This window comes from Balaenoptera borealis (assembly GCF_965194805.1).
Source record: "Balaenoptera borealis genome assembly, chromosome: 10".
In the NCBI taxonomy this organism is placed as follows: Eukaryota; Metazoa; Chordata; class Mammalia; order Artiodactyla; family Balaenopteridae; genus Balaenoptera; species Balaenoptera borealis.
Window position 1 is genome coordinate 5,500,594 of NC_138874.1, and position 26,458 is coordinate 5,527,051.

Sequence of the window (26,458 nt, forward strand, 5' to 3'; positions counted from 1 at the left end):
GCCGGAGCACGGCTTCTGTCCTTGTCGGGCAGCACCCATCCACCCTCGGGGTCCAGGCCTGGAGGAGCAGGCTGTGGTCAGGGGCAGAAGCACAGGTGCCCGTCAGCGGAGCCGGGAGTGCAGAGGCAACGACCCAGATTTCTGACAGTCCTGATGGGCCTGAGGCTCCGCAGCCACCGCATCGAGGGCATTTCACAGTCTGCTCGGGGTTCGCACAATGAGCGGGACTGTGCCGCGTGTCCCCGGCCGCATCTGGAGGTGAGGGGACGCGGCTGGGGGCTCGGGGCTGACATCTCGATTTTCACAGCTGCCTGCGTCCGTCACACACCCGGACGCCTCCTGCCCTGCTGCACATGAGGAGCAGCAAATCAATCTGTGTGGCTTTTTCTTTTCTTTCCAGTACGTGTGTGGGTGCGTTCCTGCTCCAGGGTTTGTGCCTCCCGGGGAGCGCCGGATAAAGCCGCAAATCGCAGGATGGCGAGGGGGCGGCCCACCCCGGGCAGACAAGGGGACCTGCTGCCGAGCCCACAGGGACACTGCTCTCCAGGGCTCCAGGTGGCTGCCACCGGCTCATCAGCGCCGCATGCCAGGACTGGGGCGGGAAGGGAAACCGAGTCTCGGAAGTGGGGTCACAGCGCAACTGGAGCCAGGCCCCAACCTCAGAGCCGCCTCTTCCCACAGCCTTTCCTGTTGGATTTCTGGTGCCTCCCCAGGTTTCCCTCATGGCCTGGCTCCGTCAGAGGGACGACCGGTGCCTTCCGTGCCCTGCAGCTATGGAGGTGCCCCCAGAATGCCTGGGTTTGCAGGGCAGTTTGCACTGCCCTGTGTGACGCCCGGGCCCCACTGACTCTTAGTTTGCTCCTTGGGGCGGAGGCCCCCGCTCACACCCATCCTTCTAGACGTTCAGCGGGCTGCAGGAGCCTCTGCCCGGCCCGGGACAGGTCCTGCCTGCGGGGCCCCCCGTATTGGTCGAGCCTTGTCTCTTGAGGACCGCCCAGCCCAGCCTCTGGCCCTCTTTCTCCCTTACCCTACGGGAAGCTGCCCTTGGCCAGGTGGCAGGTGGGGAAACAGCTGAGCCATGATGCCCCTCGGGTACCTTTGACGTTTTTTAGCCTGACCTTGGGGCTGGGTGAGGGGCTCCACCTGGGGTACCTGGCCCACCTTCCCCTGCTGCGTGCATACCCCACACGCAGGGGTTATCAGGCCTGACTGCGTGTTAGAAGTCCCCTCAAGCTGGTGGGAAGTGTAAATTCCCGAGCCACATCTCTGGAGACTCTGGTTTAATTGGTCTGGGGGGTGGAGCCCAGAAATCTGTTTTTAGCACCTTGTTGGGTGGGGGGAGCAGTTTCTGAGAGTGAATTATGCCAGACAGCAGGCAGAAACTGGACTGTCCTCCATCCGCCGGGACGGCTGTCTCCTTGTGGGTGGCAGATGCTCGCCCAACTGGGAGCCCGTCTCGGCGTTACCCTAGCTGGGAATCGTCAAAGCTGCTCAGCGCATCCTGCGGTGGGGATGCCCTCCAACCTTCCCTCCCTCCAGGGTCGCTCTCCTAGGCCTGAGGCCTCAGCCTCATCTTTGGGGGTCAGTGCTGGGAGGAGGTGAGCTGCCTCACCCTTCTGGGTGTACGTGACACGCTGTGTTTTCTAGAAGAGGAGACAGGTTCAGAGAGGTCAAAAGCTTGTGCCAACTCCCTCAGGGGGACGCAGAGGTGGCAACCTCGCCAGGCTGCCGGGCACTGCTGCGTGCACGGTGCTGCCTCACTCAGGGGGCTTTACCTGAAGAGGACGTGGAACAACCCTGCTTTAAAAAGAAACTGTAGGGGCTTCCCTGGTGGGGCAGTGGTTGAGAATCTGCCTGCCAATGCAGGGGACACGGGTTCGAGCCCTGGTCTGGGAAGATCCCACATGCCGCGGAGCTACTAGGCCCGTGAGACACAACTACTGAGCCTGCGCGTCTGGAGCCTGTGCTCTGCAACAAGAGAGGCCGCGATAGTGAGAGGCCCGCGCACCACGATGAAGAGTGGCCCCCGCTTGCCGCAACTAGAGAAAGCCCTGGCACAGAAACGAAGACCCAACACAGCCCAAAAATAAATAAATAAATAAATAAATAAATAAATAAATAAATAAGTGAAGTTCTTTAAAAAAAAAAAAAAAAAGAAACTGTAAACACCTGAACTGAAACACCTGCGGGAGCATTTTCTCTGAATAAGGAACTATCAACCTGGAGCCAGATGCCTCAGTTAGCACCACCTGACTCAGACAAGGCACCCCACCATCTCGGGATGTGGTCTCCGGCCCCGAAAACCTCCACCCCAAGACCCTCGGCCTCAGACCCTTGGGGCAGCGGTGCTCACTGAGCCCTGATTCCTGAGAGTGAATTGTTGATGTGCCTCCTGTCTCACTCTAAAGAAGGTCCTCCCAGAGTTCTGAGAGTGTCTGAAGGAAGGCTGAGTCCGTCCTGAGAGCCTGATAGCAGAGAAGGTAGAGCTCCATCCATCTCTGTGACCTATTCTCAGGTCCCGGGTCTCCTTCCCCACCGCCCTGCTCAGCAAGACAGCAAGACACCGAGAAAGGGACTCAGGCCAGAATGCAAGGGGCACAGCACGCAAGCCCGTTACTCCGAGTGCCTCTTCCAAATCGGAGGCAACGTGGTGTGTGGCAGGCATTCTCAAACTTTCTGTAGCAGTGACGGGAAAGAAACCCAGGGCAACACGAAATTCATGAAAGGGAATCAGCTCGGTTTGAAAGGAGGGGGAGAAGGCGGCTGAGAGTCTGGTGGGGGAGACAGACAGTCACAGGATGATCCCGGGAATAGCGCGTCTGCGATGCGGGAAGCGCTGTAGAGGAGGCTCCTGGTCCCCAGCAGGGAGGCGAGGCCGGGGGAGGCCGGGCAGGAAGAGCATTCTGAGCAGAGGGAACGGCCCGTGCAGGGCCCGGTGTGGGTGCAGGAGCAGAGCCACCCGACAGCAGGGGGCATGGGGTCAAGGTGAGTCTGGGCCTAGCCAGCCAAGTCACCAGGTTTTGTCCTCTTTGGGGCTGGGTGAGGGGCAGGTGCTGTTGAAGTGTTTTAAGTTGGGGCACGCAGAAGCCACACACATGATCCCATCTTAGAGTGAATAGCAGATGGGGAGGGGCTGGGATGGGACGGTAGTGAAACAGCCGCTGGGAGGTCAGTGCCATTCCGGGGGGGAGGGCGATGGTTGCCTGGGCTAGGGTGTGCCAGCGGGGTGGACAGACACATGCGGTCAGATGTGAGAAATACAGAGCAGGCAAACGGCCGGCATCGGGCGACGCGTTGGCTACGGGGCAGGGGCCGGGGAGAGATCTTAGCCGTTCTCGGTCCTCGCTGTCGCGTCCTACTCACTATAGGGATGCAGCTTCTCAAGTCTTTCTCTCTTTTACAATTGTTTCTTCTTTTAAGATTTCTTTTGTTGCTTAAAGTATCTGTTTTCTCTGGGGTCGGTTCTTCCCTTGGCCATTTGGCCTTTTGCTTTCATGCCGTCCATTCTTCTCTCCTACCTCCTGAACTTGAGGGCTGTCTGTCCATTTTGAGGAGGGGGTCTGGGGGTTGGCTGAGCGCTCCCCCTCTGTTGTATTGGGGTCTGCCTACCCCACAGCATCTTTCCCCTGCGTGGAGTTCCCAGGCAGACACGGTGAGGTGAGGTGGGATGTGCCAGCACTCAGAGGGCTTCCCACTGGGCTCCTGGCTCCACACTGGAAGCCCGCTTAGGTGACAGCTCTCCACGTGGGGTCTGCCCCTGCCTGCCAGCTCGGTAATGACCTGTCTGTGTCCTGTGTCTGGAGGGTGGGAGTGACACTCCCCCGCCCCTGGGCAGCCCTCTGCCTGGTCTTTGTGTGCCCACCTGGAAGGTGGGGTTTCCTGCTTGGGCTCCTCTGTGGCTTCTTCCTTCCACCCGCCCCTTCTGCCTTCCGTTTTCCAGAAGCATGAGTCACTCTTGTCCACCAGCGACCCACCCTCTTCCACTACTGTTCCTCTGTTCTCTTTTATCTCATGGGTTGGGAAGGGTGTAAAGCAAACGCATGTGCTCGGTTCTCCATCTTGAACCAGAAGTCGGAAGTGCTACATAAAGTGCTCTTACAAATCCATAGATTCTGTTTCCTTTTCTCAGGCTTAAAGCTACAGTGGCAGCCTTGATTTCTCTTACTCTCAAAACCTACATCTGATCAGTGAGCAAATCCTATGTCTCTGCAATAAAGTCCAGAACCTGCCATTTCTCACTCCCTGTGCACCCTCCTGAGAACGTAGATTTTTGCAGGAGCTTCTAACTGGTCTCCTGCTTCGACTTTGCCTCCTGTGGTTTTGGCTCCATAAATGAGCCAGAGTGGTTTAAATTTGACTGTGTCAAACTCCACTCAAACCCTCCAGTGGGAAGTAAAGAGAGCGTGTGGAGGCATGAAAGAGGCAGGGAACACCACACACAGACGTAGACTCCGAGGGTCAGAAGAGGAGCCCTGTACTGGGGTGAGTGGTGTCTCCCCAAATTTATGTCCACTTGGAAACAGTGATGTGACCTTATTTGGAAATAGGGTCTTTGTAATCAAGAGAAAACGAGGCCATGCTGTATTGAGGTGGTCCTTAAATCCAATGACTGGTGTCCTTATTAGGAGAGGGAATGTAGAGGCCCGGAGGGAGGAAGACCACGTGACCATGAAGGCAGACATTGAAGCAATGCATGTGCAAGCCGAGGAGTGCTGACATTGCTCACAGCCCCAGGAAGCTGGCAAGAGGCAAGGAAGGACTCTTCCCTAGGACCTCAGAGGGAACATGGCCCTGCTGACACCTTGATTCCGGACTTCTAACTCCCCAAACTGTGAGAGAATACATTTCTGTTGTTTCAAGCCACCTGTTTTGTGGTGATTTGTAGAGCAACCCTAGGAAACAAGCCCTTATCCGGGTCTACAAGGCCTAGCAGGGTCTGTTCTCACCTCTTTCCACCCTCGCTTTGCCTCAGCACTACTGGCCTTGAGCAGGCCTGTTCTTTGGACAGGCCAGGTATGCTTCTGCCCCAGGACCTTTGCACTTGCTTTTCCCTCAGATCCACGTGGATTACTTTATTCAGGGCTTGCTAAGTCACCTCATCAGAAGGGCCTTCCCTGACTGCCTGATATAAATGACAAAGCCCCCGCCTCTCCTATCCATTCCTGGTCCACCCTGCCTGCTCTGGTACTCTGCACAGCACTTCCTGACAGCTGGGGTCCATTCACTTGTGTAGTATTTGTGTCTTCCCTCTACCACGTGAGCCTCATGGGGGCCTGGACTTTGTTGATTGTATTTATGGTTGTATCACTAGTGCCTAGAACAGTGCAAGTCACGTGCTCAGCATGTGATCACTGAATGAATGAATAAGAAAAATCCACAAGCCAGTTGAATAAAGGGGGAAAACCCCAAAGCAGGCAATTCCAGGAAAAGAAATGCCTTTTTTACCTCAGTCTCACTCATAATTAAAGAAATACAAATTAAGTCTGCAATGAGACCATTGTCACCTATTAGATTGTAGTGAATGTGAGGGGAATTGGGTCCTGTCCTGGGAGTATAACTTGGGCTATCTCTTTTTTTTAAAAAAATTGGAATATATAATTAATATAATATAAAATCCACCTTTTTAAAGTGATTAATTCAGTTGTTTTTAGTATATTCATGGGGTTCTAGAAGCATCATCACTGTCTAATTCCAGTACATTTTCATTACCCCAAAAAGAAACCCCCATACCCATTAATACTCACTTCCCCTTCCCCCGCTCACCAGCCCTGGCAACCACTATCTATTTTATAACTCTATGGATTTGCCTATTCTGGACATTTTATGTAAAGGAGTCATACAATATGCAGCCTTTTGTGTCTGGTGTCTTTCACTTGGCATGATGTTCTCAAGGTTCATCCATGTTGTAGTATGTACTTCATTCCTTTTTATTGCCATGTAATATTCCATTGTATGGATATCCCACATTTTGTTTATCCATTCATCAGTTGATAGATATTGGGGTATTTCCACTTTGTGGCTAAAATGAATAATGCTGCTATGAACATTTGTGTACAATCTTTATGTGAGTATAAGCTCCCAAATATCTTGACTATATTCCTAGGACTGTAAATGTTAGTAACTCTATGTTTAAAATCTTAAGGAACTGACAGACTGTTTTCCAAAGTGACTGCACAATCTCTCTCTCTTTTCTTTTGGCAATGACTTCTTTTTTATTGAAGTATAGTTGATTTACAGTGTTGTGTTAGTTTCTGGTATATAGCAAAGTGAATCAGTTATATATATGTGTGTGTGTGTGTGTGTGTGTGTGTGTGTATATATTCTTTTTCATATTCTTCTCCATTATGGTTTATTACAGGATACTGAATATAGTTCCCTGTGCTATACAGTAGGACTTTGTTGTTTATCTATTTTATTTATAGTGTTTTTTATTTGCTAATCCCAAACTCCTAATTTATCCCTCCCCTACCTGCTTTCCCCTTTGGCAACCATAGGTTTGTTTTCTATGTCTGTGAGTCTGTTTCTGTTTTGTAAATAAGTTCATTTGTGTCATATTTTAGATTCCACGTGTAAGTGATGTCATATGGTATTTGTCTTTCTCTTTCTGACTTATTTCACTTATTTCCTGGCTATTGTAAATAGTGCTGCAGTGAACATTGGGGTGCATGTATCTTTTCGAATTATGGTTTTTTCTGGGTATATGCCCAGGAGTGGGATTGCTGGATCGTATGGTAGTTCGATCATTTTTAGCTTTTTAAGGAACCTCCATACTGTTCTCCATAGTGGCTGTATCAATTTACAGTCCCACCAATAGTGTAGGAGGGTTCCCTTTTCTCCACACCCTTTCCAGCATTTATTGTTTGTAGAATTTTTTTTTTTCACCTGCCTGACTGACTATTCGTGAAAGGGAAACTTACTTCCAGAATAAGGACTGAGCTTTCATTTTTGTCTTAAGCTGCATTTTCCAGGATCCAATTCCATTGTCAGTGACCAAATGACCTATTATGTCTAGAGCCGGAGTCATCCAAGGTGTGACATTTATAGAAAAGTCATACTATTTCCTCAACTTTTAGGTTCTGCCTGGCTTCCCATCCCAGTCTCACCTACTGTACTGAAGCATGGGTACTCACACCTACCTGTGCTTTCTGTCCTTATTTTATTTTATTTTTAACATCTTTATTGGAGTATAATAGCTTTACAATGGTGTGTTAGTTTCTGCTGTATAACAAAGTGAATCAGTTATACATATACATATGTCCCCATATCTCCTCCCTCTTGCGTCTCCCTCCCTCCCACCCTCCCTATCCCACCGCTCTACGTGGTCACAAAGCACCGAGCTGATCTCCCTGTGCTATGAGGCGGCTTCCCACTAGCTATCTATTTTACGTTTGGTAGTGTATATATGTCCATGCCACTCTCTCACTTTGTCCCAGCTTACCCTTCCCCCTTCCCGTGTCCTCAAGTCCATTCTCTAGTAGTCTGCATCTTTATTCCCGTCTTGCCCCTAGGTTCTTCTGACCGTTTTTTTTTTTCTTTTTTCTTTTCGATTCCATATATATGTGTTAGCATACGGTATCTGTTTTTCTCTTTCTGACTTACTTCACTCTGTATGACAGTCTCTAGGTCCATCCACCTCACTACAAATAACTCAATTTTGTTCCTTTTTATGGCTGAGTAATATTCCATTGTATATATATGCCACATCTTCTTTATCCATTCATCTGTTGATGGACACTTAGGTTGCTTCCATGTCCTGGCTATTGTAAATAGAGCTGCAATGAACATTTTGGTACATGACTCTTTTTGAATTATGGTTTTCTCTGGGTATATGCCCAGTAGTGGGATTGCTGAGTTGTATGGTAGTTCTATTTTTAGTTTTTTAAGGAACCTCCATACTGTTCTCCATAGTGGCTGTATCAATTTACATTCCCACCAACAGTGCAAGAGGGTTCTCTTTTCTCCACACCCTCTCCAGCATTTATTGTTTGTAGATTTTTTGATGATGGCCATTCTGACCAGTGAGAAGCGATACTTCATTGTTGTTTTGATTTCCATTTCTCTAGCAATTAGTGATGCTGAGCATCTTTTCATGTGCCTCTTGGCCATCTGTATGTCTTCTTTGGAGAAATGTCTATTTAGATCTTCTGCCCATTTTTTGATTGGGTTGTTTGTCTTTTTGTTATTGAGCTGCATGAGCTGTTTGTATATTTATTTATTAGTTCTAATTGTGTGTGTGTGTGTGTGTATGTGTATTTTTTAGGATTTTCCATATACAAGATCATGTCACCTGCACGAGATTGTTTTACTTCTTCCTTCCCGCATGGATGTCTTTTATGGCTTATATCTTTCCTAATTGTCCTGGTTAGAACCTCTAGTACAATATTGAATAGAAGTTGAGATCTTTGTTCTTTTTAAATACATATGTTTACATCTATAAATTTCATTCTAAGCACTGTTTTAGCTGTATTCCATAAGTTTTGGTATGTTGTATTTTTATTTCCATTTATCTCAAGTCATTTAAAAATTTCCCTTGTGATTTCTTCTTTTCCCTGTGGTTATTTAGGAGTGGGTTGTGTAATTTCCACATATTTGTGAATTTCCCAGATTTCTTTCTGTTATTGATTTCTGCTATTCCTTTGTGGCCACAGAACACACTTCGTATGATGTTAGTTCTTTTAAATTTATTATAATGTGTTTTATGGCCTAACTCATGTATTGTGGAGAATGTTACATGTGCACTAGAGGAGAATATGTATCCTGTTATTGTTAAATGTTCTATACATGTCTGTTAGGTCTAGTTGGTTTATTGTATTGTTCAAGTCTTCTATTTCCTTACTGATCTACTCTCTAATTGTTTTATCCATTATTGAGAGTAGGATATTGAAGTCTCAAACTATTTCTGTTGAATTGTCTATTTCACCCCTCAGTTCCATCATTTCTTGCTCTTAAACTTGGGGGCTCTGTTGTTAGGTGCCTATGTTTATAATTGTTATATCCTCTTGGTGGATTGACTCTTCTATCATTGTAAAATGTCCTTCTTTGTCTCTAGTAACGTTTTTTTCTTAAAGTCTTTTTTGTCTGATAAAGTCTATGTTGTCTGATATTAAAGTTTGTTTTGACTGATCTAGCCATTCCAGCTCTTTTTTGATTACTGTTTACATGCGATATATTTTCCATCCTTTCACTTTCAACCTATTTGTCTTTGAATCTAAAGTGTGTCTCTTATAGAAAGCATATAGTTGGATCATGTTTCTTCTTTTCTTAAAATTTATTTTATTTATTTTTGGCTGCGTTGTTGCTGCGTGTGGGCTTTCTCTAGTTGCGGCGAGTGGGGGCTACTCTTCATCGTGGTGCGTGGGCTTCCCATTGCAGTGGCTTCTCTTGTTGTGGAGCACAGGCTCTAGGCGTGCAAGCTTCAGTAGTTGTGGCATGCGGACTCAGTAGTTGTGGCTCGCGGGCTCAGTAGTTGTGCTGCACAGGCTTAGTTGCTCCGCGGCGTGTGGGATCTTCCCGGACCAGGGCTCGAACCCGTATCCCCTGCATTGGCAGGTGGATTCTTAACCACTCTGCCACCAGGGAAGCCCCGGATCATGTTTTTAAATTCATTTTGCCAATCTCTGACTTTTAATTGGAGTGTTTAATTTATTTACATTTAATGCAATTACTGGTAAGATAGGGCTTGCTATTTGTTTTTCAATTATGTCATTTTTGTTCTTCTATTCCTCCATTATTGCCTTCTTTTGTGTTGAATAGATATTTGGTAGTACCATTTTAATTTCCTTGTAATTTCTTTTACTATATATTTTTAAGTTATTTCCTTAGTTTTTGCTTGTCAGATTAACATTAACATCTTAACTTATAACAATATAGTTCAGATTAATACCAACTTAATTTCAGTAGTGTACAAAAACTTTGCTCCTCTGTCGTTCTGTTACCTCCCCTCTCCTTGGTGCTTTTATTGTCATAAAATATTCATTTTTATACATTGTGTACTCATCAACACACACTTATAATTATTGCTTTATGCAGTTGTCTTTTAATTCAGATAGGAGAAAAAAGAGTTACAACCATAAAATACATTTGTACTGTCTCTTGTAGTTACCTATATAGTTACTTTTACTGATACTTTTTATTTTTTCATCTGGATTTGAGGTCCTGGCTTATGTCCTTTTTATTTATTTATTTGTTTGTTTGTTGGTTTTTTGTTTGTTTGTTTGGCCTTGCCATGCAGCCTGTGGGATTTCAGTTCCCTGACCAGGGATTGAACCTGGGCCACAGCAGTGAAAGCCCGGAATCCTAACCACTAGACCAGCAGGGAGCTCCCTGGCTAATGTCCTTTAATTTCACCCTGAAGGACTCTATTTAGTAGTTATTGTAGGGTGAATCTCCTAATGATGAGTTCTGTTTTTATTTGCTGGGAAATTTCTCCTTCATTTTTGAAGGACAGTTTTGCTGCATAAAGAATAGTGTGTTGACATCTTTTTTCTTTCAGTACTTTGTATATGTTATCCCACTGCTTTCTGCCCTGCCCTTCTCTGGTTTCTGATGGGGAATCTACTTGGAGTTTGTTGATCTTTTTGGATGTGTAGATTAATGTTTTTCATCAAATTTGGGACATTTCAGCCATTACTGCTTCCAATATTCTTGTTGCTCCTTTCTCTCTTTTCTTTCTGGGACTTCCATTATATATATGTTGGTATGCATGGTAGTACCTGAGGCTCTGTTTATTTTCCTTCATTCTTTTTAGTTTCTATTCCTCAGACTGGATGACATTGATTGACCTCTCTTCAGGTTTACCGATTCTTTTTTCTGCCTGTACAAATCTGCTGTTGAGTCCCTCCAGTTAAATTTTCATTGCAGTTATTGTAGTTTTCAACACTGGAATTTCTATTTTTTCAAATAATTTATACCCCTTTATTGATACTCTTTATTTGGTGAAACATTGTTTCCATGCTTTAATTGTTCTGATATAGTTTCCTTAATTTCTTTTTCTTTAATTCCTTTTCTCCAGTTTTATTGATATATAATTCACATATAACATTGTATAAGTTTAAGGTATAAAACATAATGATTTGATATATGTATATTTTGCAAAATGATTAGCACAATAAGTTTAGTTAACATCCATCAACCCACATAGTTACAAATTTAGTTTCTTTATGATGATAACTGAAGATTTACTCTCTTAGCCACTTTTAAACATACTGTATGTATTGTTAACTATAGTTATCATGTTGTACATTACATTCTCAGAACTTATTTATCTTTCTGTGAGTTTTTACCTTTTGACCACTTTCACCTTATTCCCTCACCTCCACCTCCTACCTCTGACAACCCCAAATCTTATCTCTGTTTCTATGAGTTTGGTTTTTTGAGATTCCACATATAAATGAGATCATATACTATTTGTCTTTCTTTGCCTGACTTATTTCACTTAGCATAACACCCTCAGGATCCATCCATGTTGTCACAAATGGCAGGATTTCCTTCTTCTTCATGGCTGAATAGTATTCTATTTGTGTGTGTGTGTGTGTGTGTGTGTGTGACATTGTCTGCATTCATTCATCCAATGATGGATATTTAAGTTGTTTCCATGTCTTGGCTATTGTAAATAATGCTGTAGTGAACATGCGAGTGCAGATATCTCTTTGGGATAGTGATTTTGTATTTTTTTGGAATACATATCCAGAAGTGGGTTGCTGGATCATATAGTAGTTCTATTTTTAATTTCTTGAGGAGCCTCCATACTGTTTTCCATAGTGGCTGCACCAGTTTACATTCCCACCTTTTCTCCACATCCTTGCCAGTGTTTGTTATCTGTTGTCTTTTTGATGACAGCAATTAGAACAGGTGTGAGGTAATGTCTCATTGTGGATTTGATTTGCATTTCCCTGATGATTAGTGATGTTGAGTTACTTTTCATATACCTGTTGGCCATTTGAATATCTTCTTTGGAAAAATGTCTATTCAGGTCCTTTGCTCATTAAAAAAAATTGGGTGGTTTGGGTTTTTATTTTTGCTCTTGAGTTGTGTGAGTTCCTTATATATTTTGGATATTAACCCCTTATCAGATGTGTGCTTTGCAAATATTTTCACCCAACCTGTAAGTTACCTTACTTATTTTCTTTTAATATATTTAAAATAGCTGATTTAAAATTTTTGTTTAAAACAAAGTCAAATGTCTGGACTTCCTCAGGGACAGCTGGTGATTGCTTTTTTACTTGTGGAACATATATTATTTTCCCTGCATGTCTTGTAATTTTTTTGTTGAAAACCGGACGTTTAAAATAATTTAATGTGACAACTCTGGAAGTCAGATGCTCACTCCTCTTCAGGGTTTGTTGCTGTTGCTGTTTGTTGAAGTCACTGTGATTTGTTTGTTTAGTGACTTTCCTGAATTAATTCTGCAAAGTCTATTCTTTTGTTGTGTATGGCCACTGTACTTTCTGTTTGGTTATCTTAGTTGCCATTTAGTGATTGGACAGAGGTTTCCTTAAATGCCTGGAACCAGTCTCCCAGTCTCGGCCCAGGGGCTCTGCGTGCATGTTGGGGCGCATCTTCAATTCTCAGCCGGGCAGTTAACAGCTCTGCCTTAGCCTTCACTTCCTGTTTGCACAGAGCTTCACAGTCAGCCAGAGTGAGAGCTGAGGGCCTTCCCAAGGCTTACCTAAGCATGTGCACATGCCTGGGCGTGCATGTGGCCTTCTGGATTCCCAGGAGTACACTGCAACTTTTAAAAGCCCCTATGGACATCTCATTGCTGAGCTTTGTCTTTTAAGCTTTTTGGTTCGTCAGATGTTTGCTCCAAATGTTATCCACTGCCTCAGGCAGCTGTGAAGTTAAATGCCTGTAATTATCTCTGACAATCAACCCTCGGAAATAGGCTTTTTGTACAGGGTGAGCTCTGAGTCAGAGAGACATCCTTGCAAATGGGTCTTCCGGGAAACCACCAGACAGGCTGAACAATGACAATTTTCTGGAAATGAGGCCTTGAAAGAGTTTCAGCCCTGTTCAGCTTCCCCGCAGTGGCTCCCAGGCTACTGGTTTCCATGGCAAGGGTCTTGTTTTTCAAGGCACTAGAAGCTAATGGGTGGGGGATGAGACTCAGGCAAGTTAGCACACCACAAAGCTTACAATTCTTAGTGGTACTCAGCTGCTTTTCGTGAATAAATGCTCCCTGCTTTGCTCCACGTCTCTGATTAATTTTCGAAATTCTAAAAAAGTTGGTTCTAATCATTTTTGCCAGTTTTCTTGTTGCTTTTATGAGGAGAGGCTTTTCAGAGGTCATTACTATACCATTTTGCTGACAATTGTCCATCCTCTTTTGAGAGTGGGTCTGTGATGTCTCTTTAAACTTATAATGCATATAATCTTTGATCTAACACATCTAATTTTAGAAGTTTATTCTTCATATATGGTCACACATTTGGGTAAAGACACTTGGTCAAGATGGTCATTGCGGTATGTTTGTGGTCACCACGTCATGCCACACCTGTGTGCCTTGTGCTAGGGGACAGCCCAGCCACCCAGCAGAATGCCCTGCAGCTGGTACAGAACATGAGGAGGTGCCCAGAGAAAAGAGCAAGTTGAAAATAATGTGTGAAGCGTGAGCCCTTTAGTTCAGAAAAGGAACCCCGCATGCACATGTAAATCATATCATGAACACAGAAAGTTCTGGGTGGTTGCACACAAGATTAATTAATTGTGGGTGTCTTTGTGGAGGGGCTGGGGCCTGGGGCCTGGGGCATTTACTTTTTCTTGTATAATCTTTTGTACTGTTGAGTGTTTTCTCATGAGCATATATTGCATTTTCAATTTTAAAATGGGTAAAATAAACAAGCAAACTAGGCAAACAAACATGTGACTGCACGGGAAGGCCCTGCCCAGGTAAGCTCTGGTCTCCTCCCCTCCCCCGGGGCCCTGGTTCTGGCTGGGAGGCTGGGAGAATGAAGAACACTTCTCTGCAGGCCGTGCCCACAACTCTCCCTCCTACAGGGTCCGGGACAGGGCTGGGACCCTGAAGGGCAAGGGCACATGCTCCGCTCTCAGCTCTGTGTCTTTACTGGGTGTCCTCAGGACAGCCGCAGCTCTCTGGGGTGAGAGGAGAGGGTACGGTGGTGGCATCCCTCAAGAGCCCGTGATTCTGGGACTGACTGTGAAAGACCCCTCCTGGGAACATTTGTGTCTGCTCTAGGGACAGGCATGTGCACAGAAGCACACACAGGTCACCTCGTGTCCGTTTGGCATCAGGTCCCTTCCTACCAGCCTGCAGCGTCATTCTCTCTGGCTCAAGACAGGCTGGGGCTGAGCGGATGCTCGTGGGCAGGCAGCTGCAGCCCATCCCCAGGAAGGAGGGCAGAACTCCCAGGGGGCCACCACCGGCTCCCTCCCCAGTCAGCCCCACCAGCCTCCCCTCTGGATGCTCCTGCGGTCCCCCAGTGCCCCTCCCCTGCTCAGATGCCGCCCTGTCCGCCACAGACGGCCTCTTCCCGCCACAGGAGAGAGGGCTGGGGGAGAGCCCAGGGACCCTCACAGTGGCCCTGGTGCCTTGTCCGGGCTGCAGGATCTCGGCAGGACTATATGTGGGTATGAGAATGGGACAATGATCAAGGAAATCGGAGGAGGAACCCAAACTCTCCTTCAAAATATAAGTAAATTGTCAAAAAGTGTAATGTAACTCTCCCAAATATTGAACTCAGCCAAGTAAATAGAGAAGCTCAAGCGTAGGAGACCATATGTTCTGCTCCGGTTAAAACCTTTTCCCGAAGGTGGAATTCAAACATACCTGTGTCAGGCCCGGCACATCTCCACCTGCTCAGCTGGCCGCCGCTCCCCCGCCGGGGTCAGGGCCTCACAAGGCCTAGGTCGCTGTCCAAGGGGTGGGTCCCCTGCTGCCTGTGCCCAAGAGATCGCAGGACAAGCTTCTGCTCTCAACCACGAAGAGGGAGGCTTGTGGTGGTCCTGGGACATGTGTCTCGGTGGCTGTGGGCCTGGCTGTGCGTGTGAGCGGGTCCCTGGGGCCTCCTGCCGGCCGGTGGGGCTGGGCCCCGCGGAGGGGCAGCTCAGGAGGAGGGAAGCCCAGGCCAGCCCAGCATCCTGCATGGAACCCCTGTGGACCTCCCTGGTATCGGGCGCCTGGGCTTGGCACCAGGCTGAGGCTCGGCTGTGAGCAGTTATGTCTTGTTGAAATCCAGGGCCTGGGTCAGCCAGGTGCCCCAGGGTTGGTCAGGCAGCCACAGGGAGGGAAGAGGCGGGAAGACTGTTCCAGAGGCTGAGGAAGGGGAGGAGGCCCGGGCTGGGGAGTGTGCGTGGAACCAGGAGAAATAAAAGTGGCAGATGCAGTCTGCTTTTTCTAGAAATGTGTATGAAAGAAGAAATTGGAAGGCAGCTAACAGGGGTGGGAGGTCAGGGAGACTGTGTTTGTGGGTCCGGAGAAGTGCAGAGCTGAGAGGAAGGGGAGGCAGAGAGAGAGGCTGAAGGGGAGAAGGGGGTGGGAGGGAGGAGAGGCCCCCAGGGGGCTCCAGGGACTGGCCCACCTGCTGGCTGGGGCTCCACCCCAAGGGGAGGATGAAGTGGGAGAGCAGACGGGGAGCCCCCAGGGACCGGGCAGGGGGAGGGGCAGAAGAAGATCCAGAAGCATGAGGGGGGTTGGGAAGGAGTCTGGGAGCTGGTCACGGATAAGGGGAACCCAGTGAGACGGAAGAAGTCCCTCCCCTCATTTTCTGGCAGCTCCAAATTCCAACCCCCTTGCCCCACCAAACCAGGCTGGTACTGACTCTCTGCCCCCGTTCCCTACCCGCAGCCCAGGCCCAAAGCATCCATCCCCACCTCCCAACACACACACACTCAACAGGGGACCTCAGGTGTGAGTTCCCTGGCAGAGTCTCCTCTGAGAACTGAAGCCAGATGACCCTGTGGGTGGTGGTCACTGACCCAGCCCCACCGCACCTTCTCTGAGCATCCCTAGGAGCTCGCTGCGGGGTCAGCCCCCAAGGGCTTAAAGCTGGCGCCCAGCTGCACTGGGACTGCTCAGGGCCTCGAGAGGGGCGTCAAACCCGGCACCTTCTGTTTCACACCTTCTGTTGGGGAAAGCCTCCCAGGTAGCTTGGGTCTCCCTTCCTCCCTGCCCCCTCCCAACTTGGCCACTCAGTTGAGCTTCTGGAGAATTCCCAGGACAGCCATAGTGTCCAGGGGTCTCTCACTACAGGTCCCCACATTGGTCTTTCTGTGCCTTGAATGCACCAAGCTCCTTCCATTCTTGGGGGCCTTTGCACTTGCTGTGCCCTCTGCCTGGCACACCTTCCCTGGTACCTTTACCAGGACACTCCCACCCAGCAGCCCAGCCTCTGCTCCAGGCTCACCTCCCCAGGGAGGCAGCCTCTGACCCACAGACTCTGTGCCATCACCCTTCTCATCACCAGCTATATTGTGTTTACCATTCTCCCCTCCCACAGCCCTGAGAGTCAACCCTGAGAGCGGGGACTGTGTCTCTGAGAACTTAGCACGTAGTACATGTTCATTAACTTTTAAAAAACGGATAAGTGAATAGTCTAGTTAGGAATGCAAAATGCCACCCAGTGGTTGAGGAGCCCACCAGTGAGGAGCTGGAGGAGGGATGCAGATCCAGGGCCCTGGTACCCTCTTCCTCCACAGCCTCACCTGAGGCAGACATCACTAATACAACACAGCACACTGGATTTATGGAGCCCAGACAGGAGCTCTGATCCTCGGGGAGGCCTCTAGGGAGCCACTAGCTCTCCTTAAGAGGTGGTGGGAAGAAGACTAGGGTATAAGGTGCACCTCGTGAATGGGCTGGTAGTCCAAGGGCAAGGCCCTCAGGCATGTTCTAAGAGTCAGGAAGGCTTCCTGGAGGAGGGGACAGGGTGAGCCTGAAAGGTATTGGGACAGAGGCGGAAGGAGAAGGACAGTGTGGAGTGTGGGTGATAACATAAGTCTCGGAGGTAAGAATCAAGTGGACACATCCCCGAGACGGTGAAAACCAGCCCGTGTGGAGAGGAGGGCGCCTGTCAGGCTGACTCCCACAGCTTGCCCTGCCCGGTACCAAGCAGAGCCTTCTGGCCTGCCAGCTGGAGGGAGAAGCTAGTGGGATGTAAGGAGAGAAGCGAAGAGCGCTGCCGAGCACACGCACCAGATCACGCTCTCGGTGGGTGAGACGGAACGGGGCCCTGTCCCTTGTCTGGAGGGTGCTGCTCCCATGCAGCTGTGCTGCCTGATGCAGCCTTTCCTGACACCCAACCAGCAGGGTCCTCAGGCTCCGCTGACTCTCCATGCCACCTGTCTGCCCTGGGCACCCTTCCTCCCTTGGTTATACCCCGGCTGGCGGGAACGGGTCTCCCTTCTCTAGGAGCCGGTGAGGGTGCTCGAGGGCAGGCCCCCCACCGTGGGCTACTGCCCAGCCAGCCCCGCCTCCCGCCAGGCACCCTCCAGAGGAGCACTGCAGCCTCACGTCCTGGTTTTAGCGAAAGAACATGCACTGTGTTATGCCAGCGACAGAGTCCTTCACGTTCATTGGAGAAAACTTGGAAAGCATTCAATGAGGACAAATGGAGAGAAGAGAGCAAAAGAGGCCATCGGAGAGACGGCCAACGGCAGGCAGGCACCCCGATTAACCTTCCAGAGGGTGTATGCCAGTCTGTGTTATAGGCACGTACACACATGTGCACATGGAGAGCACAGGCACGTGCATGCACACACACACACACACACACACACACGTGCTCGCGCCATACACATGCACATTCACGCACAAAGCACACACGTGCAAACACACGCACACACACAGATACATGCACATGCACAAGATCACGTGTGTGTGCATGGACCTGTTATGCTTTCAGCCAGGCCTGCTGCCAAGGAGGGGCTGTTCTCCCGTGAGGTGCCTTGAGGGAACCCATCTCTGCCACCCATTTCTCCCCTTTTTCCCACCAGTGACCCTGACACTTGCACGAACACCCTGTGTGACGTTTAAAGTTATTTTTGCAGCTTGCACAAGTGAAAATTGATGACTCGGGCTTTTGGTTGCCATGAAGCAGTTTGCTCCTTGTGGATGGGCCTTTCCTGCTTCTTCATTTGCACGCCCTCCGCCTCTTTCTGGCTCTGAGGTCGAGGCTCTGCAGGGTTCCACAAGGACATTCATGCCTTGTCCCTGTCCCACTTGCTGGCCTGTTCCCCAGGCAGTCCTCCACTCGGGTGGGAGCTTTGTGTGGGGAAGGGTCTCCCTCCGTCTTCCCCTTTACGCCTCCTGCCTTCGCTGCCCCTGCAGGTGCTCTCATCAGGCTCTTTATGGGCGCCTGGCTTACATCGTGACCTGCTTCGTCTCAGGTAGTGAGTCCTGGTTTTGGGTGGGGGACTGAGGCTCACAGAAGCTGTGACCTGGTCCAGGACTGTCTGCTGATGACATCACAGTTCAGGGCGCAGTTCGCTGAGAGTCCCGTGTGCTTCCTAGTTCACCACCACCCAGAGACCAACCACTGTCCTGGACAGAGTGGCCTGCGGGGCTCCAAGGCCACAGGGCTGCCCAGCCTGAGGTCACGGGCCTTCCGAAGGACCCAGCCTCAGGATCTTCGTCCTCCCAGCTTTGGGACCCTGCAGGACCCAGAAGTCTCACCTCGGCCCTGACCTCCATGTGACCCCTCCAGGGTCAGCTTCCCTGCGGCAGGGCCTCCAAATGGGGAGGTCATGTTCTCTTGGCAAGAGGAATGTTCTCTGACGATGACCAGCACTGGAAAGGACCAGGCCCTTCAGTGTCAGGGTTGTCTATGGGCCAAACGTTGGAGTCAGAGGAATGGAAACCTTCGGGGTGCGGTGGCAGGCGGGGCCTTGCCACTCCAGTCCAGGGGGCATCTGCCCAGGTGAGCAGGCAGCTTCCTCTGCAGCTCCCGCCGCTGGCACCGGCCAGGGAGGCAGGCCTGGGCTTCCCTGGGGGAGGGAGGGCTTCCTCTTCCCACCTTTCCCCGGGGGAGCATTCTCTCCCCTCCTCTGCTCTCAGGAGATAAATGCTGGTGGCTGGTCCCACACACAGACAAGAAAACAGCCTCACTCTGGAAGCTGGACTGGCTAGGGAGTGTCGCCTGAAAGGAGGCCTTGCTTAGGAGAAATTAATTTCTTTCTTTGAGAGCAGGAACCTGAGTGTGGCCTCTCTGAGGCCTCGGGGTGGGCTGTGGAAAGGGCTGGAGTGTGGCCTTGGGCAGCCCTCCTGGGCTCGCTCGTCCCCCGCCCCCCATCCTGGCCCACCCCCGATAGGCACCAGGGCACCAGCCCAGGGGCTCCTGCAGGCCGCCCTGGGCAGGTCGCTCCACCTCTGCCTGGTGATCTCCGTGCATTGGGCTCGGGTCCATGCTCTGCCCACCACTGCCAGCCGGGATTGGTGGGCACTCAGCGTGAAGGGGCAGCAGGACTCAGGGGAGCATGGTCAGGGAGGGGCGCTGCTAGGAACTGCCCCCTTCACTGGGCGGACAGGACCCAGATGTGCTCGTGCCCAGGCCTCCCACTTCCCTCCCTCCCTCCACCGAGGGGCTGCACCTGGATGAGGGAAGACCCTCCTCCCACCTGTGTTTCCTCCTTCTCTGGAAGCGGAGGCCAGGCCTCTGGCACCCAGCAGGGAGGAACTACTCTCCTGATGCGCCCAATTCCCCTTCCAAAGGGCTGCTTCCCTAACGTCCAGCACCTCCCGGCGCCCTCTGTGGAAGCACGGCCCTCCCCTGCCCCGCGCACCAAACCTCTGCATCCTCCCAGCCCTGTTCGCCAGGGCCACCCAGGCCCTTCCCTAGCCCCCAGGACCCTCTGGGTCTGGCCAGGCCCCTGGGGAACTGTCCCCACCCAGCCCACCTGGCTCCTCGGTACCCCTACCGCACCCGCTCGTCCCTGCGCCTGGTGGGGGAGGCGTGAGAGCTGGGACAGTGGAGAGGGCCGCGCTGCAGGGACCACACAGCCCTGTGGCCAGCTGCAGTCCCATCTCCACCTGCTCCTTTCCCAGCTTGTTGACGGGAGAGTGATGACTGGGCCCGGGTGCAGAGAGTGGCCGCTGTCCCAAGCAGCCTGTGCCGTTAGTCACGGTTAGTTACACGCCCGCTTACACGCATGCAGCAAGTTACACAGCCGGGGTGAACGAGCAGATCTACCTACAGTGGAGGACAAGCAGAGGCTATGGGGAGAGGCTCGTGGAGGATCCTGGGGGGGGATGGAGGAGGGTGGCCCCAGCTGGGCAGCGTGGAGAGGGGAGCCCGTGCAGGAAGCAGAGGCTGCACGTAACCTGCTCCCTCGCCCCTGGTGCTCACCCCTGCGTGGTCCCGCAGATACCATCAGACTTTCACCTGCGCCTACTGGCAGCCTGCCCCCCACACCCCTGCCCTGGAACCCTAGCTTCCGAGGTTTTAGCCTCTGCAGGGTCTTTGTCGTGATGCTGGTGTGGGCACCACCTGTGTGGGCACTTGGGTTCCTGCTTCCTCTGTTCTTCAAAGTTGGTGACCCCACATTAGGCCACCTTCCATCTTCCAAAACTAAAACCTTGCAGGCTGTACCTTTTTAAAGGAAGGAGCAGGCGTTTTTTTGTTTTTTTGTTTTTTTTTGTTTTTTTACCAGAGGGGCCTTTGGTCTTGGGGGGAATGAGGAGAGGGAGGCAGAGACCACCAGTGTCCTTAAAATGCTCCTTTCCCCAGTTCGGCTTCTCTGAGTTGTGGCTCACAGCAGACTTGGAAGGGCCTTGGGGCTCAGACAGCTTTGCCGGCTCTGCTTGGGAAGTTATTTCTTTTTTTAAAACATAAACTGTTTTGAAGTGTAATGTACATACAGCCAAGTGCATGAGTCATAAATATTGCAGCTCAGTGACTTTTCACGGGGTGAACACGTGGGTGACCAGCGCCCAGCCACAGCCCCAGCAGCCCCGTAGGATCCTGATTAGATGTTCTTTCGTGCCCGATTTCTTTTGCTCCATGTGATGGTGGTTGAGACTGCTCCTTGTGTGTGGCTGTCTTCGTTCATTCTCATTGCTGTGAGGTGCTCCCTGAGTGACTACACCTCCTGGCTGTGGAGGGCGGCTGGGTGGTTCCCAGTTTAGAACCATTGTGAAGAGTGCTGCTGTAAACACTCGTGGATGGGTCTTTGGGTGTGAGTATGTACGCATTTCTGGTGGGTCTACACCCAGGGAGGAGTTTCTGGGCCTGTATATGCTCGACTTTTGTAGGCACTATGGGTCCATCTTCTCACGTGGCTTTACCAGTTCAGCTCCCACCACCAGCGGCTGGGAGTTTCCGTTGTGCCACATCCTTGTCAGCACTTGGATATTTCTGCCTTTTCATTTTAGCCATCCTGGTGGGTGTACAGCTGTATCACACTGTGGTGTTAATTTTCCTTCCCCTGATGACTAATGAAGTTGAATGCTTTTTCTTATGTGTATCACCCTATTGGATATCCTTTTTGGTAAAGTACCTCTTCAAGTCTTTTGCCTATTTTTAAAAAGTTGGGTCTTCTGACTTTTTTGATTTTTATGAGTTCTTTATATATTCTGGATATGAGGCCTATACTAGATACATACACCTATATCTATATTTGCACGGTTATACACAGACATACATACACACATATTCATTCAACAGATAGGTGTCAAGTGCCGCCACATGCAAACATGTCACAGTCACTGGGGCACAGCAGTGAACAAAACAGACAAAGGCCCTGCACTCATGGAGCTCGAATTCTCCCCAGAGGAGACTAACAAATAAGGAAGTAGAAAGAATATGTCAGACTGAAGTAGCCATGAGAAGGAAAGTTCAGTGGGAGAGGAAGTGTGGGAGTGGAGGTTAACACTGTAAATATGTCACCGAGAAGGTGACACGTCAGTAAAGACCCAAGGGGGAGAGGCATGCAGACAAGCAGGGCCGGCGGGGGCAGAGGTGAGTGGAAGGTGGGAGGTTTCAAATGGGGGCCAGGCCAATGGGGCCTGCAGGGCCACTAGGACCCTGGCTTTCATTTCACTGAGGGTCTGCGCAGAGGAGGGGCGGGACCTGACTCAGGTTTTAACAGGGCCAATCCAGCTGCTGTGTTGAGGCAGGACAGGTGGAAGCAAGGACACTAATTAGGAGCTTGTAGCAGTGAGTCCAGCCTCCTGTCCCAGTTTCCCGTCTGTCCCAGGTGTCCGTACTTGTGAGGATGTCCAGGGTCACTGTCATTCTGGAATCAGGCTTCCTTGCTCCACGGGATGGGTGCACCGTTCCTGGTCTCATGGCCAGCCCACATCATCTGGGGTGCCTCATCTTTCCAGAAGCCCCCAGCACATGTCTGCTGGCCACACCACAGCTGGTTCCTTCTCTACTTTCTAAAGCCAGCTCTGGCAAGGTCATTGTGTTCCTGTGCCGGTCCCCACAAGTCCTCCCTGCAGCACCTTGCTCTCTACCCCCAGCCCCACCCACAGGCTCAAGCAGGGGAGCACCCTGGCAGGGGACAGCCCTGGCACGCCCATCTGCCTGCTGCCTTGGGATGCGGATGTAGTCCGTGTACACACATGAATGCTGAGGTCACGCCTGTGAGCAAAGGTGAGAGAGCACCACCTGTGTCTGCGAGGACACTCCCATTGCAGAGACTACTGGCAGAGCGTGCTCCTTCCTCCTGGGAAGCAGCTACCTTATCAAGGGTCTTAGGGATGCTGGTGAAATCTGTGAGTGAGCATGTACAGAAAGGTGCAGTGGTGCTGCATATCGGCCTAGCCACCTCCTCTGGGCCATAACATCTAGAGAAGCAGAGGGGAAGGCTTGCTCGGGGTGCAGAGGGTGTTAACTGCCCACATGGACTTCCTGAGGAAATACTGTGGCTGCCTGAGGGCCCAGGTGTCCTGCAGGGCTGTGGGGTCGGGCTGAGGACCGCAGGGGTAGGTGCCTGGCAGGCTCCCTCAGGGCAAAACCCCTCACCCCTCTTGGCACTGTGGAGCTGTCTGAAGGGGTAGAGTGGCCAGGCGGGCTCAGGACCAAGGGCCCAGGCTGGTCCTGGTTCCACAAGTCCCCTGCAGAGGCCAGTGTCAGCTTTGCATCCTCTGACTGGCCTGAAATGAGATGCAGAAGCAGCAGGGGGGAGACGGACAGTGTGAAAGCTTGGGGTGCTGACGTGCCAGCAGGCTGCAGCCCTGGCCATTTCAGCTGATGTTGTCCCCCTCTTCCCGACTGCCCTCCCACAGGAGCAGGTGCTGGAGCAGTGAGATCTGGGTTCCAGTCTTAGTAGAGAAAGCGGGGTGGGGGCAGACCTCCAAGAGAAGGACGGCTGTCTCCAAACTCCTGCATATTCTTGGAGGAGGCTGGTGAATGGACTCAGCACACCCCCTAATTCCTCAAGACGGAAATAGCTGTCCAGCAGGACTTAGCCTCAGGGCCAATCTTGCTACTGGTGAGAGAACAGGCAAAGGAGAACGGGTAGCTGGGAAGAGAGATGGCTGTCTCACAGGCTGCTGGGGGCCGGCGTCCTGGTACCTGCCTGGACACTGACAGCATCGCCTCTCCCCATCCCAGCCCCAGGGCTTGTTCATGAGCTCTCCCAGATCCCACCCCGCTCCCTCTCCCCACTCAGCCTCTGGGCCCTCCGGTTCTAGATCTCCCAGAGAGGGCGCTCTTCCCTCAGTCCACCTTTTCCTTTCAGATTCTCAGAGCCCGGGTTGGGGGCAACGCAGGAACGCGGGGGAGCGGAAGATCCGTCACCGGACAGGATTCTTTCTGAGCGCCGGGGCTCCTGGGGGCGGGAGGACGCCTCGCTGTGCCATGTGCCAGGTCCGACCCACGCCGTGTCTTAGAGTAGTCCTCCCACAAAAGCAGCTGCCGTGTCCCCTGTGTTCACTCAAGGAAACGGAAGGACAGAGAGTTCCGTGGGACGCTCGAGGCCAGAGCTGTGTGGAGTGAGAGCCCCGTGAGGGGAGGCATTCAAGCCAGACGCTGGCCAAGCACCTGCTGTAGCTCTGTAGTGGACCTCTACGATGAGGTGAGGTCGGGGAGGGGGAAGAGAGGCTCGAGGGAGGATATGGGGGCGCAGGGGTCTCTCCGTTAGCTGGATCTCACCAGCACGACCGCTCCTACCGCGCGCTAAGCACCGACCCACACGGCGCCCCTTCGCAAGCCCACCCGCGCACCCAGCACCGACACCCTGCCATGGCCTCCGTCCTGACGCCACGGCCCGCTCCGCCTGCATTCCCAGCGCCCCCAAATCCAGCGCCAGGCCTGTGCGCCCTGCCCACGCCGCGCCCCTCCCGGCGCCCCAACCCCTGCACCTTCGCCACCGCCCTCCAAGCAGCGCCCCGACCCTCCGGTCCTTTCCCCGCCCCCTTCGCCACGCCCCCTCGAACTCCACGATGCCCCGGCCCCGCCCCTGGCCCTGCCTCGAGGTCCCTCGGCCCCACCCCGTCCCTCGCTACCCCTGGGCCCCTTACCTCGGCCCCATCCAGAACCCTAGCGTTCCCGGCCCTGGCCCGGCCCCGCCTCCCGGGAGGAGGCGGGCGTGGGGTAGTCCGCGGGCTGGGCGGAAGGTTGGAGCTGCCGTGGGGCGCGGGGAGAGAAGCGGCCGCAAGCGGGACGCCCGGGGCGCCGGGAGACAGCGCTGGGAGCAGGCAGCCAGGATGTTTCTGGAGCCCCAGGTAGGGCTGCGGCGCATGGCAGGTGCCGGGCGGCGGGTCGCGGAGGCGGTGACGTGGACGAGCTCGCAGGGCAACCCCTTGGTTGCAGTCGGACTGCGGGATCAGGGGTTCCTGCGCCGCCGAGCTCGGGAAGCGGTCCTGACCTCCTGACAAGGAGTGTGGCCATCCCGAGAATATCTTTGGCCAGGCCCGGAGGAAGCCTGCCTTTGGGAACCACTCTCTCTGTGGGTCCCCAATGGGGCACCGGCTGTCAGGTGGGCTGCGCCCAGGGCTCAGAACGGATGGGCAGCCCAGGCTGCCACTGCCTTTCCTGGCACGGCCTGCGGACGCCGGTGATAGTCTATGGCCGCGCGGCGCCTGCACACCTGTTAGAGACCCCTGTGGGGTGGACAGGGCAGGAGAGGCAGGAGACAGCAGCCCCAGTGACAGGGTCGGCAGGAGGGTGGCTGCCCTGGGACTGGCACAGGCAGGCTTATAAGCGCCAAGACGACAGCGGATCCTTTTCTGGACTTGAATACAGAACCACCTGTTTGCCCTGGGGGAGGTGCGGGGAGAGGAGGTCTGTGATGAGGTGGGCACGTGGGAGGTGTGTATGTGTGATGTGTGGGCGAGAGTGAGAGTATGTGAAAATGTGGGCATGTTTATATATGGGGTGTGTGTGTGAGAGAGAAGGAGAAGCAGGGCGGGCAGAACTGTGCCTGTGTGGGCCCACAGACACCTGTGTATTTAAGGAGAGTGAGGCCCAGCCTGGGGCTTCCAGGGGTGTGGACCCCAAGGTGAGGGGCAGCTTCCTTTCTACAGGAAAGGAGGCTGAGAACCTGTCCTGGAATTAATCCTGAGCATGAGGCAGTGTTGCATTTCCATGGCTCAAACCCTTCCTTTGAGGCAATCAGGCAATGTGATTCAGGTGCCGCTGTTCTAAGCCCTCAGCTTGGAGCTGACCGACGTAGACCCGAGACCTCAGGCTCAGTGCAGGTGGGGCACAGAAGGGGGCCACAGCTGGGCTGACTGGGCCTGGCTGTGCCCAAGAAGCAGGACTCATTTATTCCTTCGTTCTTTCACTTATTCAGTGTGCATTTATTGAGCACCTGCTGTGTGCAGGCACCATGGATTCAGCAGGGAACCAGAGACACCACAGTCCCTGTCCTCATGGCTCACCTTTTAGCAAGAGAGGGAAAAAAAAAAGCACAATCAATAAATGGAACATGGAATGTTACGTGGTGATAAGTGCTAAAGGGAAAAAGTAGAGCAGGAAAGAGGAACAGAACATATCAAGGGTGCATATCAAGAGCAGGGTAGTTTAGGTTATCAGCAATAACCAAACAACCCCCAAAGCCAGGAGCTTATAACAACACGTTGTAATTTTCACTTATCGGCGAGTTCTTCATGGTTTGGCGGGGGCCTGCTCCAAGCCTTCCTCGCTCAAGGACCTGGGCTGACAGGTCCCATGGCAGAGGGGGAGAGAGGCCCTTGCACTAACCTTTCAGTGCCCCAGTTCAGAGTGCCACACGTCACTTCTACTCACTGCTTTTGAGCCAGATGAGTCACAGGGCCCCACTCAATCTCACTAGGACCAGTAATGACAATTCTGCTCAGCCTGGCGAGCAGGGGTCTAACACGTTTGGTGCCCAGCACACTGACCACCAGTGTGGGGCAGCTGTTTGTGCCTTGGGTGGGGCAGTCAGGGGAGGCCTCAGCCTGAGGACCTGCTGGAGGAGAGGAGAGGGAGGGAGCTAAGTGGCAGTGGGAGCAGAGGAGCACAGCAGGAAGAGGTCAGGCAAGGCTTCGAAGAGGACCAGACTGGAGGCCGATGTCAGGAGCAGAGCTGGTGAGTGT

General features: G+C 51.8%; 1 protein-coding gene across 7 annotated transcripts in view; it reads left to right on the forward strand.

Annotated features, from left to right (window-relative positions):
- Nucleotides 1-26,458, forward strand: part of RASGEF1A (RasGEF domain family member 1A) — a 254,860-nt gene that overhangs the window by 191,380 nt on the left and 37,022 nt on the right. Inside the window, exon 1 of one of the 7 annotated variants that reach the window (XM_082407467.1) lies at nucleotides 24,443-24,622. The exons of the other annotated variants lie outside the window; for them this stretch is intronic. Coding sequence (XP_082263593.1) covers nucleotides 24,605-24,622 — 18 coding nt within the window. The 5' untranslated portion in view covers nucleotides 24,443-24,604. Of the gene's footprint in view, nucleotides 1-24,442; nucleotides 24,623-26,458 lie in introns of those variants that run through there. 7 annotated transcript variants of the gene reach the window in all.